At 41.2% G+C, this 18,070-nt stretch overlaps 1 protein-coding gene across 9 annotated transcripts; it reads left to right on the forward strand.

Moving 5' to 3' along the window:
• Positions 1–15: 15 nt before the first annotated feature.
• Positions 16–16,793, forward strand: HNRNPA2B1 (heterogeneous nuclear ribonucleoprotein A2/B1). Of its 9 annotated transcripts, none has more exons than XR_003543948.2 (12): positions 16–270; positions 5,191–5,301; positions 6,268–6,414; positions 7,738–7,948; positions 8,285–8,386; positions 8,469–8,558; positions 8,978–9,040; positions 9,504–9,623; positions 9,895–10,017; positions 11,006–11,088; positions 12,404–12,534; positions 13,366–16,793. XR_003543948.2 is itself a non-coding variant. In XM_027738377.2 (11 exons), the coding sequence occupies exons 1-10, from the start codon at positions 241–243 to the stop codon at positions 11,065–11,067; spliced, it is 1,059 nt and encodes a 352-aa protein (XP_027594178.1). In that variant the 5' UTR covers positions 16–240; the 3' UTR covers positions 11,068–11,088; positions 13,366–16,793. The 9 variants fall into 9 exon arrangements, 7 of the variants coding, with proteins under 7 accessions (XP_027594178.1, XP_027594180.1, XP_027594176.1 ...); XR_003543949.2 differs by having other exon boundaries at positions 8,469–8,549; XM_027738377.2 differs by lacking the exon at positions 12,404–12,534.
• Positions 16,794–18,070: the final 1,277 nt, after the last annotated feature.

Consider the following 18,070-nt stretch of genomic DNA (forward strand, 5'->3'; position numbering starts at 1 on the left):
GCAGGGAGGGAAGGAGGGAGGGCGGGGAGCAGCGCGGCGGCGGCTGGCGGGGCTGGGCTGGGCTGGGCGAGCACTGCGCGCCGGCGGCTGTGACGGGGCAGAGCGCACGACGCCGCCACCGCCTACGCGCGAGCCGCTACAACCTCCGACCGTCGTCGCCGCCGGCACAGGAGGGGGGCCAAGACGTCTCTCCAACGCGGGGCGAGCGCAGGACCGCGCCAGGCGTCCAAAAGAAGGAAGATGCCTCGCGGCGACAGGGAAAGCGACTGGGTGAGGTGGGGGGAGCAGAGCGGGCCTGCGGACCCCGGCCGCCATGATGGCCGCCGCCGGGAGTCCGCGCCGGACCGGAGCCGCCCCCCGCCGCGGAGCGAGGGCCTCGCTCGTCTGGAGGGGCCCGTGTGGAGCGCGGCCATTTCCCGCGTTGAGCTGGGGAGGCCCGGCCCTAAGCGAGGGGCGGGGGTGGGGAAGCGGGTTCGGAAAGCAGCGGGGCTATGGGGCTCCAAAACTCATTCATAAGTAGAAAAAAGGGTCGGGGAGCCAGATGGGGAGGCTTCTCTGCGGGCGGAGGAGCCGCGGGTGGATCCGCGGTGGAGCTGAGGGGGAGGGGGAGCAGAGGGGGCGGGAAGAAAGGAGCCTTTCCAGCGCCATTTCTCTCGCGCGCCGGGCGGCAGCACTCACCCTCTGCTGCGGTGTGTGCGGGGCCGCCAGAGGGAGATGGAGGGAGGGGATGAAGGAGGGGAGGAGAGCAGGCAGTGTGCCCGATACCGGCGGTGAGGGGTAGAGCGGAGCGGGCTGCGGCGGAGTCCGCCTCCCTCCGCCGGGGCCCTGCGATGTGTCGGCGCTGGTGCCAAAATGTGTAGTTCGCATTTCCTCCTGCCCGGGTGGAGGGGGAAGGGGCAGGGGCCAGAGCGATATTTCGGGGGTACGGTGCGCCCGCCCGCTCCCTGCCAGTACCACGCGTATAGAGGGGCAATGCGGAGCCGCCCCGGCTAATTATAACCCGAGCTTTGAGCCTTCGGGTCCGCTCGGCAATTTCCAGAAAAATAAAATAAATAAAAAACCCAAAAACCAGCCGTGACACGGTGCCAGCGGTGGTCGGGGCCGCTTCGGCTCTGCTCGAGCACGTCTCGCGAGCCTGTTCCGTTGTCGGAAATTGCCGAGCGGGCCGGGGCAGTCGATAACTGGCTGCGTCTCTCTTTCCGGAAATTGCCGAGCGGGCGCCGAGCGCCATTTTTGCCTGCTTCGGCAGGTTCCGGAAATTGCCGAAGTGAGCCGAATGGGCTTCCGTTCCCTGTTCGGCTCTTTCCGGCGGCTGTCGAAGCGCATAAGCTCGACGACGACGGCTGCTTCGGCTCATTCCGGAGACGGCCATTACTAACGGAGTCGATGACTTTTCATTGCGCGATAAAAACACGTAGGGGCGTTATACAGAACTGCCGCCCCTCTGGAGACATTTAAGCTCCAGATTCTACCTTTTTTTTTTTAATTAATTAATCCATAATATCGGAAGCGAGCCCGGGCTGAAGAAGGAGGGCGCTAGCTCTACGCGGAGCTGAATTTCAAATTACGTAACAGTTCAGGCAGCCATTACCGACCGGTTGTACGGTACTCTCGAGCAGGAATACGTAAACCATGAAGAACATGGTACGTAGGAAGGGAGGATTCAGAGTTTGTTTTTAAGGAGGGAGGCGCATTTGCTTCTGCGGGAGGAGTGAATTTTTCCGGGGCTGGGCATTACTAGCAGGCTTGAGTCTTTGTCTGCGCGGGTCTTGGCGCCGCCGCCGGGTCGCACCGCGGGCCGGGCGCTGGGTGTCTGCGCGGAGGAAGGTTCTGGAAGGGGCGGCTGGGGCTGACGCGCAGCTGGGCAAGGCAGCGGAGGCTGAGATAACCGCGCATGGTGAACAGCGCATTCTTAAGCAGTGGCCGCGCTGCCCTGGAATGTCGTCGGAGGAAGGGGACGCGGGACTCCGGGGGTCGGTCGGTGGGCGGGCCGGGGGCCGCCTTGGCCTCGCGAGGTGCGGAGCGGCCGGGGCGGTGCAGTGGGTAATGGCGGTGCCGAGGGGGAGGGGTAAAATGGCGGCCTGGCCGAGGATCGCAGCTGCCAGGGGCTGGGGGGGTCGCTACGGGAGAGCGGGCGAGGCGGTGGGGGAAGCTGTAGTCGTTCGGTATCCGCGGGGGCGGGAAGGAGCGCCGGAGAGGTCTTCCTGGTGCCGGGTGTGTAGCTGCACGCTGGAAGCGCTTTGCAGCCCTGTCCTTGGAAGCGGCGGCTGCTCCCGGGCGCCATTTTCCCCGCCCGGCTCGGGGCCGCGGTGTTCCTGCTGCCGCCACATGGCGGAGCCGGCGCGACCGCCACGTCCCGCCCGCCTCAGGCGGCGAGCGGGGAGCCGGGCCGAGGAATTGCGGAGCTCTGGAGTTTTGGGATCCCCTATCGTTTGTCTCCGTCAAACAATTTTGTTATCCTAGTTAGTAATTCTGCGGTCGGCGTAGATTGTGTGCGCACACGTTATTGCTATATCAGACAGGTTACCTTGCTTCGGTGATTAATACTCCAGTAAAGGCTGTGCGTTTTCTAGTCCTTTCAAGTGTTTCTTTAAGCCTGTGAAGGAAAACTTAAAATGCACACAAATGAAGATTCTGCAGGGGTTGTAAAGATTTCCTCTCGCAGTCTGTTCCTGCCACAGGGTGTATTGTGGAAATCTTCAAGGAAGTGTTTGCTCCAGTTTTTATTTTGTAGGCCTTGGTAGACGTGGATTGTCGGTGTGTTTTTACCAAATGAAGATTTCCCTCAGGATTTTAAGAGGGACAGGGACTTGAGTGATGATAATTATCGTACATTTTAAACCTTCAGCATAAGCTTTACGCGCTCAGAGCTCTTTGGACCCTGGTGGGAGGTTAATGTTAGGTTAACCAGAGCTTCTTCAAACTGACAGCACTTTAAACGAATAGATTCTCCACACTCAGAGGCTGTGTGTGTGTGTTAGTGGAGCAGCATGTTTATGTTGGTTTTGCACAGTGATTTTCATTAAAGTACTGGTAATAAATTTTGTTATTGGTGTGTCCTGAGACGTGGTGCCTAGATGTCGTTCTGGGTGAGGTATGACACTGAATATGTCTGTAAAGTGTATTACTGTCCTGTTCGATGTTAGTTAGTAATGTGTGGTACGTTTTGTCATTGTTCTAGCTGATAGGTTCCATTCTTTCCTTGAATTTTATTTACACGTTTATAACTTTTCAGAGGTGAACCTAATACTTGTTGGAAAAAGCCTAGCAGCCTACTAAATGTGCTTGATTCTCATATTTGTATAATAATGTGCATTATTAAATGCATGATAATTGATTGTATAGGAAAAAGTGTCTTTTGTGAGCTTATGAAACAGTAACCACGTGGTCCCTAATTTTTAGGCAGCAGAACTGAAGTAATTTCAAGGGAGGATTTTTTTTGCAATATTATTACTTAAAAAGTTTTCTTTGCCAGCTTACTCAAATTAAAAAAAAATTATAGTATAACAGGCAGCATATGGGGGTTTTTAGCCCAGATCTGGTATGCAGTGTTCTTTATTTCTTTTATGAGATAAGGCAAAAGGAAATGACATGACATAAAACATAGGTTTGCTGCTTTTAAACTCTCGTGTGTCATTTTAGCTGTCTGTAGAAGGAGGCGACAGTACTACTTTGTCCATGTTCCTAGAAGAAAAAATATTAGATCCAGCAGCAGATTACAAGTGTTTTCAAGAGACATTTAAACTGGCGGTTCTCAAATATCTAGATCCAGACCTGCCTTGAACAACCTCAGAAAACATGTTGGTCTGCATGCAGGTTGGCTTAATACTTCTAAAAGCATATGTGCGCTGAGGTATTTTGCTTGTTTTCTAAGTCTCATTGTTTATCTAGTTTCCTTTTATCTATTTACCTTATTGTCCCATGCGTAGTTGGTCATGTTGTGTTTGCCAGTTACAGTTTTCTGTGCCTTGTTTGGGTTTTTAAAAAACCAACCACCCCCTAAAGGAAACCAAAACACCCAGGCAGATTTTCTCGATTTTTAAAGTTATATGTCAGCATAAAGCTAAAGTCATCATTGCTTTTGAATTCTCTTGTCCTTAGCAGGACAGTTTTCTTTAAAACAACATTCAGAAATGAAAAATTCTGTGAAAAGGGACCAACTTTTTAGTGCATTTTTAAATTGCTTGACATGAAATTGTAACAGGTACAAGCTACTGATACTACTGTGTGTAGAAAATGCCAATTACAATGCATGCTTGGTATCTAAACCTGCTGTAAAAGGGTTTTGAAATGATTGGAAGGTTGTCCTTCCTGCTTTGGTATATGACTACATACGAAAGAGTAAACGTAATACGGTATTACCGGTCCATTTGTTTGGGGTTTTTTGGAGGTTTTTTTATGATGTCCTTGTCATTGCAGCAGTTTTCTGCTGAACAAATGCAGTGATGGTTTCTCTGTAAGGTAATAAAGTGTTATTGGAAGCATGATTTATATTAGTGGGTACAAATGTGTATTACTCACGTGTCTGTTTTAAGGGGAGTTGTTTTGATACTGCTGCTGTTGAGGTGGAGAGGTTTGCTGCTAATTCCAATGGTGTGGGATCCCAGATCAATTTTACAGATGCTCTGACTCTCATTTATTTTAATAATTATGGAGAAAATATCAATTGTTGACCCGTTTTAGAACATCTTTAGTTGTATTTTGTTTGTTTTTATCTTTATTGCTTTGGGTAAATAGTATAGTAGTGTTCATGTACAGCAGTTTGAGCCAGAACGGTTTTTAAAAATAAATGTCGCCTAGAATAGAACTGGACAGTATGAATGATTTTGTTTTCTGTAGTGAGAACTTTGAGGTTTGTTTTTATGTTCCTTTTCTTTAAAAAGCATCTCACAAAGGTCTTTGAGAGGAATGTTCTGGAAGTCTTTGAGTGTGCTCCCTTGTTTTTGATACTTGGAGGGAGAGACAGGAATAAGCACACTAATAAAATCTGTACGGTAAAAGTGGACCTGTAGAATTGCATAAATTGTTTATTTTTTTTTAATGAGGTAGAACATTTAGAAGAGTCAATCTTGATTTTGGAAATAAGACTTAACGGAAAGTTTTTGACACTTATGAAAATCTTGGTGTTTAATTCGTTGATGAAAGAGAGGTGTTTTTAATTATATTAATGTAATCTTTTTTCTATGGCAGAGGGAAAAGGAGCAGTTCCGCAAACTGTTTATTGGTGGCTTAAGCTTTGAAACCACAGAGGAAAGCTTGAGGAGTTACTATGAGCAATGGGGAAAGCTTACAGACTGTGTGGTAAGTTTGGCATACTAATACACAACAATGGCATGGAATGTTTAGGAATTTTAAATGGGGAGTTTGTTTTCTGGATAGCTTAATGAGAATATGGAATATTAGATTTTCTTAAATGTCCAGTTTGGTTTATACAGAAATCAGTCCATGGAAGCAATGCATAGATTTTCCCTTGCAAACTCTGTTGATAGGGTTAGGGAGCGTTTACAATCTGTTTCCTGTAAAATCTTCCCAGACTATGTAACCACTGATTCCAGCAATTTAACACTGGTGTCATTGGCTGAAGTGCATAGGAAGTGCTCACACAGAGCACAGTTACGTCTGTGTGATTGGTGACATTGGCAGAAAGCTGGTGTTATGGTAAGCAGCCTTGATAAAGCTGGAAAAGGATGTCTTTCTCTGTGATGTTTTCATAGAGTCATTTAGGTTGGAAGAAACCCTTAATATTATCAACTGTTAACCCAGCCCTGCCAAGTCCACCACTGAACAATGTTCCTAAGCACCACGTCTCTATGTCTTTCAAATACCACCAGGGATGGTGGCTCTCGTAGAAGTTCTTCCACAGAATTTGTTTTGGGAGTACTAAATACCTATTTCATAACACAAATTTAAAGTTTGCAGTCTTCAGAAAGCTTAAAAGAAATTATGGGTATGATTTTTTTATTTTTTTTTTTTTTTTTTTTTTTTTTTTTTAGAAAAAACCCATAAATACAGATGTACCTCACTGATCTAGCAGCATTTCTGAGTTAACAGATAGAGTCTCGTAGGGCAACAGTGGTTTGAATTTCTGTGATGCCAAGCAGTGCCATTCATATTAAATCAGCAGAGCCTGCTACTTTATTATCATTGTGTTTCAAAATTAAGTCAAGGAAAGCGTAAATTAAGTTTATGCACTTTCTCCAAATACTGTTACTGTAAAGCTTAATATGACACAGGTATAAAAGGTTTAAATGTGTTTATTGGTTTTAGGTAATGAGGGATCCTGCAAGCAAAAGATCAAGGGGGTTTGGTTTTGTAACATTCTCTTCCATGGCTGAAGTTGATGCAGCTATGGCTGCAAGACCTCACACAATTGATGGAAGGGTGGTTGAGCCTAAGAGAGCTGTGGCTAGAGAGGTAAGTATGGCTTTGGAAGTAGATACTTAACCTGATTTGAAAAAAGATTTCTGTTTTGGTCGGACACTTAGGCTTTGTTCTTGTTTGAAATTGCCATGGTTTAAATTCTCTAGTTGAAAGGCTGCAGTTGGGGCACTATTTCCCACGCTTTTGGTCTGTTAATTGACGCAATTACATAAATGTCTGTAATTACAGTGAATTGTGAAGGTACTCTGGCTGTACTATTCATGTCTGCAAGGGATTCATCTGAGGTCTGAAAGTAGTGTTAGCAAAAACATGTTGAGTGCCTGTAATTATGGAACTGTTCCTAAGCCTCAAATTAATAAAGTCCTGTCAGTCCTTTTTGATTATTCCAGGATCATTTTGAGGTGTTTCTAAAAGGTATATAGTAAGTGACTAAAAGTAGAAAATGTAGTAGGGAAACTTTTTTTCTGATGTACAGAATCATCTTTGGACTGTGCTGGTTTTAGCCCCAGGCATACTTGATTTTCAAATTCAGGGCACAGAGCAGGTGTGTTCACAGAAATGCAGTGTACCTGTAAGCCAGGTTATGGTGGTTCAGAGGTACTTGGGGAACAAGTGTGGATTATAAGGCAAGTTCTGTTTACCACGTTGGACTCAGGTGTTTAGCATATTTGGACTAATGAGCTGGAATTAAATGAGCTGTCCCAAAGGTATGGGGAAGTGGAATTTGTAATCAATCTGTTAGCTATTCCAGTTTTCTTTCCATTCCCTGCAGAATGCAAGGTTGGTTAGCATTTGGAAAAAGGTAATTACAGCAGCATACGTGCATAGTGCTTATACACACAAAGCTACTGCTAAGCTTTAGGACTAAGTCATTCTTAGGTAGTGCAGCAGCTTGGTTATCATGCTCAAAGTGCAGAAGTAGCTCATGAATATTTGGAGTTGCCTTCGTATTTTAAATAGGGATTAAAATGCACAGTTGTTAATTTGCAGAGGTTGAAAGACGTTTTTATGAGTAAAAAATGGTTCGCTGCTGTTGGGGAATTGGGCAGAGGAAGCTGATGTATCTTGGTTTCAGTTATAAAAATCATGTTCTAGCTTAAGTTATTAAATACTTCCATGCAGTTGATCCGTTTATGTTTTAGTGCTTTTAAGGCCTTTTTAAGGGGGGAGGAAAAACCTCCAAGTGACCCTGTGTTGCTTCCCTAACAAGGTTGCCAGGGGCACGTATCGGGAGAGAGCTGTACCTCAGTGCTTGAAAAATCCTAGTTTATCAGTATTCTATTCCTGAAATCCTGGCAAAATAGTAATTTGTGAAATTGTTTTTCTTTATGCTAATTTAAAGAGTTCTTTTAACAGGAATCTGGAAAACCTGGTGCTCATGTTACTGTGAAAAAACTATTTGTTGGTGGTATTAAAGAGGACACTGAGGAGCACCACCTTCGTGACTACTTTGAAGAATATGGGAAAATCGACACTATTGAAATCATTACTGATAGACAGTCTGGTAAAAAGAGAGGGTTTGGATTTGTTACATTTGATGACCATGATCCTGTGGATAAAATTGTATGTGAGTAAGCTTCATTTCATTCTTTCTTTTAGTAGTATCAACCCTTGCAGTCTTGGTAATTGTGTAAAACTAAACTTAAAGAGATAATGATTCTGTTACGGTATATGTTATTATACGACATAAGTTATGTACTGTATATTTGCTACATCATGGTTTTGGTGAATTTTGTGGGAACATGTATTTCAAATAAGTATTGTTGTCTTTGTTTAGAGATTGTATGGTGTTTTGTATTCTTTTAAATGATTCTGAGTGTATATGGACTGGAAGTTTGATGCTCTTAGTTGTTGCCAGATCAGTACTTATATGCTGATAGTATCTTATTTGATATGGTTACAGTGCAGAAGTACCACACCATCAATGGCCATAACGCAGAAGTAAGGAAAGCTCTCTCTAGACAGGAAATGCAGGAGGTTCAGAATTCTAGGAGTGGGAGAGGAGGTACGTAAAAGTAGTGGTTTGTGGTTGATTTTTGTGTTTACTTTCCGTGACCTCACTCCTTACAAATGTTAAACTGTTACAGGGAACTTCGGTTTTGGTGATGCTCGTGGAGGTGGTGGCAACTTTGGTCCAGGACCTGGCAGCAATTTCAGAGGGGGAGCCGGTAAGACAGGCATGTTTGTAGCATTTATTTTTTTACCTTACTAATACTGTCTTTCTGGTTCTGGGTAACTTCGTAAGTTCTGCTGCTGTAATATAATGCAGTTGTAGCAGTTAGACGTTTTTCGGGAAAAATAATTTGCAAATGAAGCTTTGGGGTTTTTTAAGCTTCTGTTGAAAGCCAGAAGTAAACTAAACTTAATCATCTTGTTTGTTAAAGAATTCAGAGACTTCTCTGATTCTGTGCAGCACTCGCCTGACCTTTTAAAATTGGATATTGTACAAATGTAAGAAAAGGAAAAATTGATTAAACATTGATTGGATGTATGTGTATTGAAGTCAAGTGTACCTGTCCTTAATTTCTGAGATTTGGTTCTTAAGGTCATAGGGGTTTGAGAATTCAACTAGATTGGTTTTTTTTTCTTCCAATAGATGGGTATGGAAGTGGCCGTGGATTTGGTGATGGGTATAACGGATATGGCGGAGGACCTGGAGGTTAGTTTACTGTTGTGGTGATTGTTTTTCTCTCCCTCAGAAACACTTTTATATTTATTTAGTGTTTGTATAAAATTCATATTAATTGCCTAAACCATTTTGTCGGCTTTAAGACGCGTTACGTGGTTGTTGGCTCGTGTTAAACTTTCGTATGGTTATTTCGTGGACAACCATGCCCTTTTCTGTATAATAGGAGTGTGTCTTAGATTTCCTAAAAAACCAAAGATTTTAATTAAGCCTATCAGTGAGGCTTTTAGGCAGTCTGTCTTGTGGGGTTTGATCATGGTCCAGTTATGGTGAGGGTTGGTATGTGCCTCTAAGAATACTGTTCATAGAAATTTCTTTCCAAAATGACATTTTTTTTTCCCTGTAGACTTCTAAACACAAGAGTAGCCTTTATTTCTGTATAATTGGAGTGCCTCCTACATTGAAAAGTTTATTTTAAAGGATTGTGTTGTCACAGGTGGCAACTTCGGTGGCAGTCCTGGTTATGGAGGAGGAAGAGGAGGATATGGTGGAGGAGGACCTGGATATGGCAACCAGGGTGGGGGCTATGGAGGTGGTTATGACAACTATGGAGGAGGTAATGTTTAGACTTGGAACATCCAAGCATTTGAGTTTAAATTAGTGCAAATAATTTGAAATTGGGGTGAGGGGTATTTATAAATGTTACCTAAGGAAGCTGTTGTTTTCCAGATAGTATGACATAGAATGAAAACACTGTTTATTGCATGCCCTACTGGAATACCTATGTAATTTCTTACTTTATTAAAAATTCTAATAATGAGGTAACTTAGTGTTGTATCTGTTTTAGCTCATCTAGATATTTCTTCACTTTTGTATTGATAATGCAGGCAATTATGGAAGTGGGAACTATAATGATTTTGGAAACTACAACCAACAACCTTCAAATTACGGTCCGATGAAGAGTGGAAATTTTGGTGGCAGTAGAAACATGGGGGGACCATATGGTGGAGGTATTGTATATATGCCCTGACTTTCCTTGTAGCCAGAGTGGGTGGGCTTTTAGTCCTTTGGAGAAATAGAAAGGAAGATAGGACATGTTTTGAACTAAAGAGAGGGTATATTGGGATTAGATTTTGGGAAACTATCTTTTACTGTGAGGGTGGTGAGGCACTGGAACAGGTTGCCCAGAGAAGTTGTGCGTGGCCCATCCCTGGCAGCGTTCAAAGCAAGGCTGGATTGGGCTTTGAGCAGCCTGGTCTAGTGAAGGATACCCTGCCCGTGACAGAGGGCTTGGAACAGGTTGAAAGGTCCTTCCAACCCAGGCCATTCTGTATAATTCCAAGAGTGACGTGTAGAAATTGGGTAACTTCTGCAGTAGATGGACTGCAGCACTCATGTTCTTTCTGCAAGTTGGCTACAGTTTCCCATCTTAAAACTGCAAAGCTTGTCTTAGGGATAAAAGATAGAAACTTGCTCTACAATGTTTTGCATTTTCCAATCTGCAAAGATTTTAGTTGTTACACTTTTGTAGAGAGCATAGTTAATCACCACCGGACTTGTTGGGATTTCTTTTTTCTTTCTTCTTCTTGTGTAATTTTTTTCCTGGTGCTTCCTGGTTTTTGTTGCCTAAATGTTGTTTAATATGGCATGTAAAGCTTGTGAAATGGAAACTGAAACATAAGGCCCTTTCTTGTAAGGTTCAGCATGCAAGTAGAGTCAGCCCTCACAGGCTCAAGACGGGACAGTGTGCCAAATTACATGTAATACTGTTGAATCTTTTAAGATTTTGGCATGTAGTTCCTTCCTGTGAAAGTCTTTGGAGATTAGTTAGTGGAAGACAGCGAAATGTTAGTCTTTGTTGTATATGCTGTTTCTGGAAGTAAAGTAGATGTTAATGTTCATTCAGTCAAGCTTTGATTGATTGCTTCAGTCAAAAGCATTCCTGGATTTGAGAAGTGTACTGATGGAACGATTCGGTTTCTTGTTCTGCAATTGCAGGAAACTATGGTCCAGGAGGCAGTGGAGGAAGTGGTGGATATGGAGGGAGGAGCCGTTACTGAGTTTCTTCAAGCATACCATGGGTAAGTATGTTTATAAGTGTTAAAAATGCAGTGATTCTTGAGAGTAGCTGCAGGAGTTTAAAGCTTTTTAGGATATTGTCTTTCCTTTAAAAAATGGTTAGATGAATAATTTCATAACCTATTTTTTTACTCTTTACTTCTGTTGAAACAGGCTTCACTGTATAAATAGGAGAGGATGAGAGCCCAGAGGTAACAGAACAGCTTCAGGTTATCGAAATAACAATGTTAAGGAAACACTTATCTCAGTCATGCATAAATATGCAGTGGTATGGCAGAAGACACCAGAGCAGATGCAGAGAGCCATTTTGTGAATGGATTTGGATTATTTAATAACATTACCTTACCGTGGAGGAAGGATTGTAAAAATGCCTTTGAGACAGTTTCTTAGCTTTTTAATTGTTGTTTCTTTCTAGTGGTCTTTGTAAGTGTAGAAGCATTCCTTTGATAATGTTAAATTTGTAAGTTTCAGGTGACATGTGAAACCTTTTTTAAGATTTTTCTCAAAGTTTTGAAAAGCTTTTAGCCAGGATCATGGTGTAATAAGACATAACGTTTTCCTTTTAAAAATTTAAGTGCGTGTGTAGAGTTAAGAAGCTGTTGTACATTTATGATTTTAATAAAATAATTCTAAAGGAAATATTGTGTAATTTTAGATTTTTTTTTTAATACTGTAAAATAAGGCAAGGAGTGGGTAGTATAAGGTCCCACAAATAATATAAAGCTTTTGTTGTACGTGTAAACTAAATGCTGGTCAGAAAAAGTATGTTGTCTGTAAATGATCAGGTGTAAAATATCTAGGTAACTTAAGGGGTATCTCTGCAAGGAGAAACACCTTTTTAGATTTTTTAGATGCTGCTTCTTCAATGGCAAGGGAAGGAAATAACCCCAGCAAGGTACTCCTCCAGGGACACAGGTCTAGTACAAGAGAACTCTTGAAAACGTCACTAAGTTCAGCCAGTCTTAAAAAGCTGTGCTGTATTTCTGCAAAGCTTTAACTACAGTAGTTGATTAATAAGGATGCCAACGAAGGCTGAGGGTGTAGAGCAAAATAGTTCTAAGCTTCAGTTAAACTTCTTTAGGTAAGATCTTATTTACTTTTCCTTTCTTAATGTATCAAAACCAAATCTAATATTGTCTGACAGTATTCTTTCAGCATAGTGATTATCGTTATTTAGTTTAACATAGCAATTAATTGAGTTAACAATTACAAATTGAAAAGAAATTTGTGAATCCTGTTTTCTTGTATTAAATTTTTTACAAACAAATTTTTGTTAATTTCAGCTACTTAACATATTTTTTTCCTACTGGAATCTAGCTATGATATGAACCCTGGACAAGCATAGACTGCTGCCACTGTACACTGCTACAGTTGAACAAATGAGACCTGCAAGTGTCCATTAGTAAAGCTTTGCAAGGGTTCCATCCCTGGTGTTGGTAGTTAAAATGGTAGGTCACAAGTTAATTAAATCATACAACTTTATTTTTGCATCCTGCAACATTTTCTTTTTTCTTGGGAGTCTATGCATTATGGTGGTTGCAAGGTAATGCAATGAAGGTAGTTCTGTGCTGTTGAAAATGAACTATGTTGTTTTGTGTCTTGTCTGCTGTAATCTATTTTATATAACACGTTTCATCCTGAAGGTTCCCAAGTAACTGTAGACTGTTTACGTGTAAGGAAAAAAATTGCACCACAGAATACATCTGCCTCTGTGAAGGAATGTGTCGTCCATTCTTTTAACAACTGCATAAGCAGTTCTTTAGGAGGGGAAGTGAAAACTTCAAATGAAACTGCAGGTGGTATTTCTTTAGTGTACAATGTGTTTATGTAAATTGGAATTTGGCTAGAACGTTGAGGTTTCCACCATTTTTTATAGTTCTTGCAGCTAACAAACCTTAGTGCCAAATTCAGTCAGCCTTACTCTTACTGCATTGAATGTTTGCACCTCAAATTAATGAAAATTCATCAAGTAATAAACGAGTTATTCAGAGTAAGGATGGCATACTCTAATAGATTTGGTTTTTAAATAAAAATCAAAGAAGCCTATCAAAAAAGGCAACCAAAACATGCCCTAATTTCAAAGTTCCATTGCCTTTAAAAGGCTACCCACTGAAGAACATGGACTCAGCTAACAGAAGTCCTGTTCCTTTTGTGTTAGACACACCAGTGAACTGCTTATACTTTTTTTTTAAAAAAAATGGCTGAAGTTCCCCTATTGGTAATTTGGTTTAGACATATGTGATAAACATCTTCAGATACACTTTTTTTTTCTTTGGCAGGAAGGTGCCATGCTGCAGGTAACTAATGAAGAAGTGGTCAACCACAGAAACGCTTCAAGAAATAAGAAATTCTGTATCATCAGAAAATAGTTGTTTTTGCTGCCTTCATTAAAAATCTAGAGGTTAAATGAATACTGATAAAACATCACAATTAGTACAGCTCCCTGTAATGCTGGGTTTTTTAAATTATAGTAATAATGTCTTGTAAACCTTTCGAATAAAATTCAGATTCGTTAGGAGAAACAAATCACTAATGTTAAAATAGCAAACATTCTGTGAGTAGAAAGTTTAACTACATATATTTATAACTTTCATAGCTTTAAAATAAAGTATTTTTTATACCAAAGTAGTTCTAGTGTAATGCTTAATAAAAACTTAGTGTGTATCTAACATTAAATAATGTTGATGTGCAGCTTTTAGACCCTTTCATGATTTGAAACACTCCATTTTGAGGTGAATTTAAAACAGAATCAGTTTGATAAGTGTATTTACAGAACTTGTTTCTCTGACCGTAGGCATCTGTTCTCTGTTGGGAGAAACAGTGCTGCAACTTAAAAATGCTGATCTCTTTGCTGTTGGACACAAGTGCTTAAAAATAGATTTTTTTGGCTGTGTTTGTCAGTTTGTCAAATTGCAATAGGACAATATCCTTTTCACCTGTAAAGAGCTTTTAGGGTGAAGAGAGAAAGACCAAATGGAATGTAGAGTTCTTACTGTACCAGAACTGTATTGATAGCTGCATCTGGGGGCGGAAAAAAACCACCAAAAAAAACCCAAACAAAACAAAAACCCTACGAAATCAAACACTAAGTCTGAGCTTGGGAAAACTTCAGTTGGGAATGTATTTGAGGGAAAGTATCTTCAGTTTATACTGTTTTAACCAGTTACCTTCATACGCAGTTTATTCTAAACTTGAAATTTATATGCCGAGCTTTGGCAGAATCATCGTGTCTTTAACCTTCTTTATCATACTGTTTAAGGATTCACATGCAACTTTTTTCTGTTTCTTAAATTGAACTTTAAAATATTTGCATAGGTAACCGGTGGGCTGCAACGGAAGCAGAAAACGAAGATAAAATCTGCTTTACTTTCTTCTTTCCAACAGAATGAGTTGACCAGATCATAAAGAATTTGCCTTCTTTCCTGTAACTTAGATTTAGTTGATGGAAGTTTTTTCTTTACAGTTGCCAAGTCCACATTCATACAACATTAAAAAAAACCCTAACCACTTTGAAGGGAAGTAATTAATTCTTCTATTTCTGAGATAGTCTTTCAGTAGTTTTACAACAAGGTTTAAAATTTACTTGAATTAAATGTCTTATATTTTCCGTAATGAGGAGTTTTTAATTTTGATCTGCTGGCAGTGGGGGAAGGGAGTGTATAATGGGACAGCACTATGCAAAAATGAAGTTAGTGGATATTTAAAGTCTTGAAAACCTGGTGTTTTAAGTTTCCTGATGTCTTACTGTTGAACTTTCATGACTTATCTCTTGGTACCTTCTTAAAAGTTAAAGCAAGTGACAGTTGCAGTGTTCACCAGTGAATTTGGTGAAAGAAATCACCATTTTGTGTCAGCCTGATGCTGGAAGTCAGCAACTTCAAATAAAAACAGCAGTGTGTGTGGTCAATTCCTGGTCATCAATTTGTAGACAGTGTGTACTTCTGAATTTCTGTCAAGTTGGGTTTATGTCACTACAGCCTTCGTTTTCAAAGTAAGGGTAACATGTTTCAGTTACTAACAACTAAGGATCAGGTTGTCAGTACTAGGCCCACTTTTCCCCCAGCAAAAACACTTTCTGCAGCAGACTGAGGGAAGAATGAAAAACAACTTGTTGGTAACTGGTATGGGAGCCAAAAAATACAGTGGTTGACTTGCACATAAAGTGATGTTGAAAAGGTCAATACTAGGGGTCTGGCCATCGAGACAGTGTTATTTACAATGAAAATAGGATTTTATTAATTTCTGTTGTCCTGCAGGTGGTGAAAACCATTTAGGAAAATGTGAACAATTGGTTTTAATATTGTAAAATGAACAGGACTTGAACTTTGTTACATGGAGGGAAGAAGACTGTATTTTAGGTTTATGATGAATGTACATGATACCTTGGGGATGAAATCATACTACTTCTGGGAAGAAGAACCAAGCCCCAGAAACAGATACGAATTTTCAAGGAGTTGTCAGCTGAGCGTGTTTTGGCAGCTTGACCACATCAGTGGTGCAGGATGATTTGCTGGGAACATACTGGAACAGTGCATTCTGTGTGCCTGTAGTGTTTCAGTTCGTTTTCAAAGCTGGGTGTGTGATGTGAGCGAAACCCCATAGTAGTGCTGTTGGTTTTTTTTTCTCCTAAGGTAGATGCCCAGTCCTCGTTTATTCAGCTGTACCATTCAGTGTACTAGGGATGTATAGGAGTATTACGTGGAAGGGTTTGTCTCGGTGACACTGATCCATTTTTCCAGAAGTTGTCCCTTTTAACAGTCGTGTTCTTGCTTTGCAGCTAGTGGTGATTTGCATTGCAGCAGAAGTTTCAGTGTTGTCAGGAGTTATTCCAGTTAATGGAGAAAGAACTTGTTTATCAGCAGTAAAATTAACAGTATATAAATAGCTGTGTGAGTTGCCTGACAGTGCTGTGAACACATTTGGGGACCATGTAGTTACAAACTATGTGTGACCTCCTCTGTTGCTTCACTGTATGAAAAAGTGCGACTGGGGGAAAGTCCTAGACAATTGCTGTTACCAGTACCCCACTTTCCCTCCTTATTTGGTCTGCTTGCTCTTGGTTCATTTTGGGGCATTCATGTGTGAAAGTGAGTGGCTGATGCACTTAATGGAGTTCTAGTAGCTGTGTAGCAGGTGTCAAGTTGTAGCACTTTTACGAGGTACCCTACAGTGATAAGACTTCACAAAGTTACATGTGCCATCTCTATTTGGTTTATTTAATAAATAGTTTTTCACTACAAACTGGTGTTGAGTGTCCTGTTGCTTCATTTATAGGCCTCTGCTGACTCTCCTCAAGATTCTTGTTAATACTGTACTTCTGACTCCCATAAGATACAAATGCTGTGTGTGTGTTTTGGGACAAAGATTGACAAACTGATATGAAGCTGCTTTGTCTCTTATTGAATTTTTTTTTTCTGGTTCTCCCCTCTAAAACTAGATTGTAAGCTCTTGAGCAGGAACAGCCTTAGCTTGTAAAATTTGGCTTTGTAAAAAGCCACATCTGTTGAATAAAACCAAACCCATGAAGCTAAAGCTGCACTTCAGCGCGGTGCTGTAGTGGTCATTCAAAGCGTTTGTAGTGCTGGAGCTGTGTGCTGTGACTCCTCAGGGAGGGCTTGTCTGCAGTTTGCCTCTCTAGGAGTGTTCAGCCTTACATGTCATAAACCATATGGCGCGTATTGCAGTCTAATAAAGTACGTGGCTCGCATTTGTTTCTGGCTGGATGTTTTTCCTGAAAGGTGTGGATCTAAGAGCAGCCATGCTCTGTAGTGCCCAAGCATGTTGCTTCCAGCAATAACAGAAGTAATATATATGCACTGTGGTATCCCCACCACTCTTTTTTCTTTATACATAATCTGACCTTTTCTACCTTGAAGATAACTTCTTTTCACTATTAATGTAATGAAAAATGTAGTGTAGCTGGAAGTGTTACAGGCTACGTAATAGCTTTACCATGGGAACGATATTTTAATGACCAGTCCCACCTTGACATTTCCATTTTTTTGCTGCTGTATCAACAGCTATGTTTACAATACTCAGCTTTGCAGTGTTCTAATGTTTTTATTGTTCCTATGTCAGAGAGTTGCTTTTCTACATAGTAAGGTAGGATGCAGCCTTAACAGCTTTTTACATACCAGGTTTGATAATCCATCATATGTTTTTACACAATAAAGTTCCTGACTTGTACACTTCAGGTTTTGGGAAGACACTTCAAAAGCTAACACCAGTTGTTAGGTAATATTAATGGCAGTCTACTCAAGCTGTAAAAACAGGGCATTGGTCTGAATTCAACCTACAGTTTTGTGTGTTCCGTGAGCAGATAGTTGAATGTTCAAGAAAATCGTGCAGTACATCTAGACCTAATGCTCAGTGTTTGTGTCAGTGCTGTTACAGTCCGCTCACAATTGGTATTTTGCCTAAGAGGTTTTTGTAAGGGTATAGTAGCTAGTTGAATTCTGAGAAATTGAGATTCACACATACATTTATTGAACAATAATGATGGTTGAGTTAGTTGAGGGCAGTAACTGTTTCCCAGTTGGGTGTATGTCATATTAGCAGCTGGCTTTTGTTCAAGAGTCCACTTGCCACTGCTACTGAAGGAGTGGGCACCAAAAGGCTTAGCCTTTTTTACTTTGTTTTTTTTCCCCTGCCCTTGTGAGGCCCCAAAACAACTACTTGGCTTTCTGGATTTATCAGTTATGAGTCTAATCTAGTATCAGAATTTGTGCACATGGGAAAAGAAATAGGCTTAAAGGCCTAGTCCTGCAAAAGATAAGTGCATGGACTTTCAAATGCTTATTATGTCAATTAAGAGATTGCAATCATGCTGACTCAAATATGTACCTTTTCCCCCTGCAACTAGAAGTTAACAATTTATCATATGTTTCTGGTACCTACTGCATGTTTTGGTTGAAGTTCGTGATCTAGCTATTAGATGAATTCCTTGTGAATACCATTTAGGATAGATACGCTTCACACTGCTGC

This window comes from Pipra filicauda, unplaced genomic scaffold (genome assembly GCF_003945595.2).
Source record: "Pipra filicauda isolate LSUMZ 115617 unplaced genomic scaffold, ASM394559v2 scaffold88_size2543281_pilon, whole genome shotgun sequence".
Lineage (NCBI taxonomy): Eukaryota > Metazoa > Chordata > Aves > Passeriformes > Pipridae > Pipra > Pipra filicauda.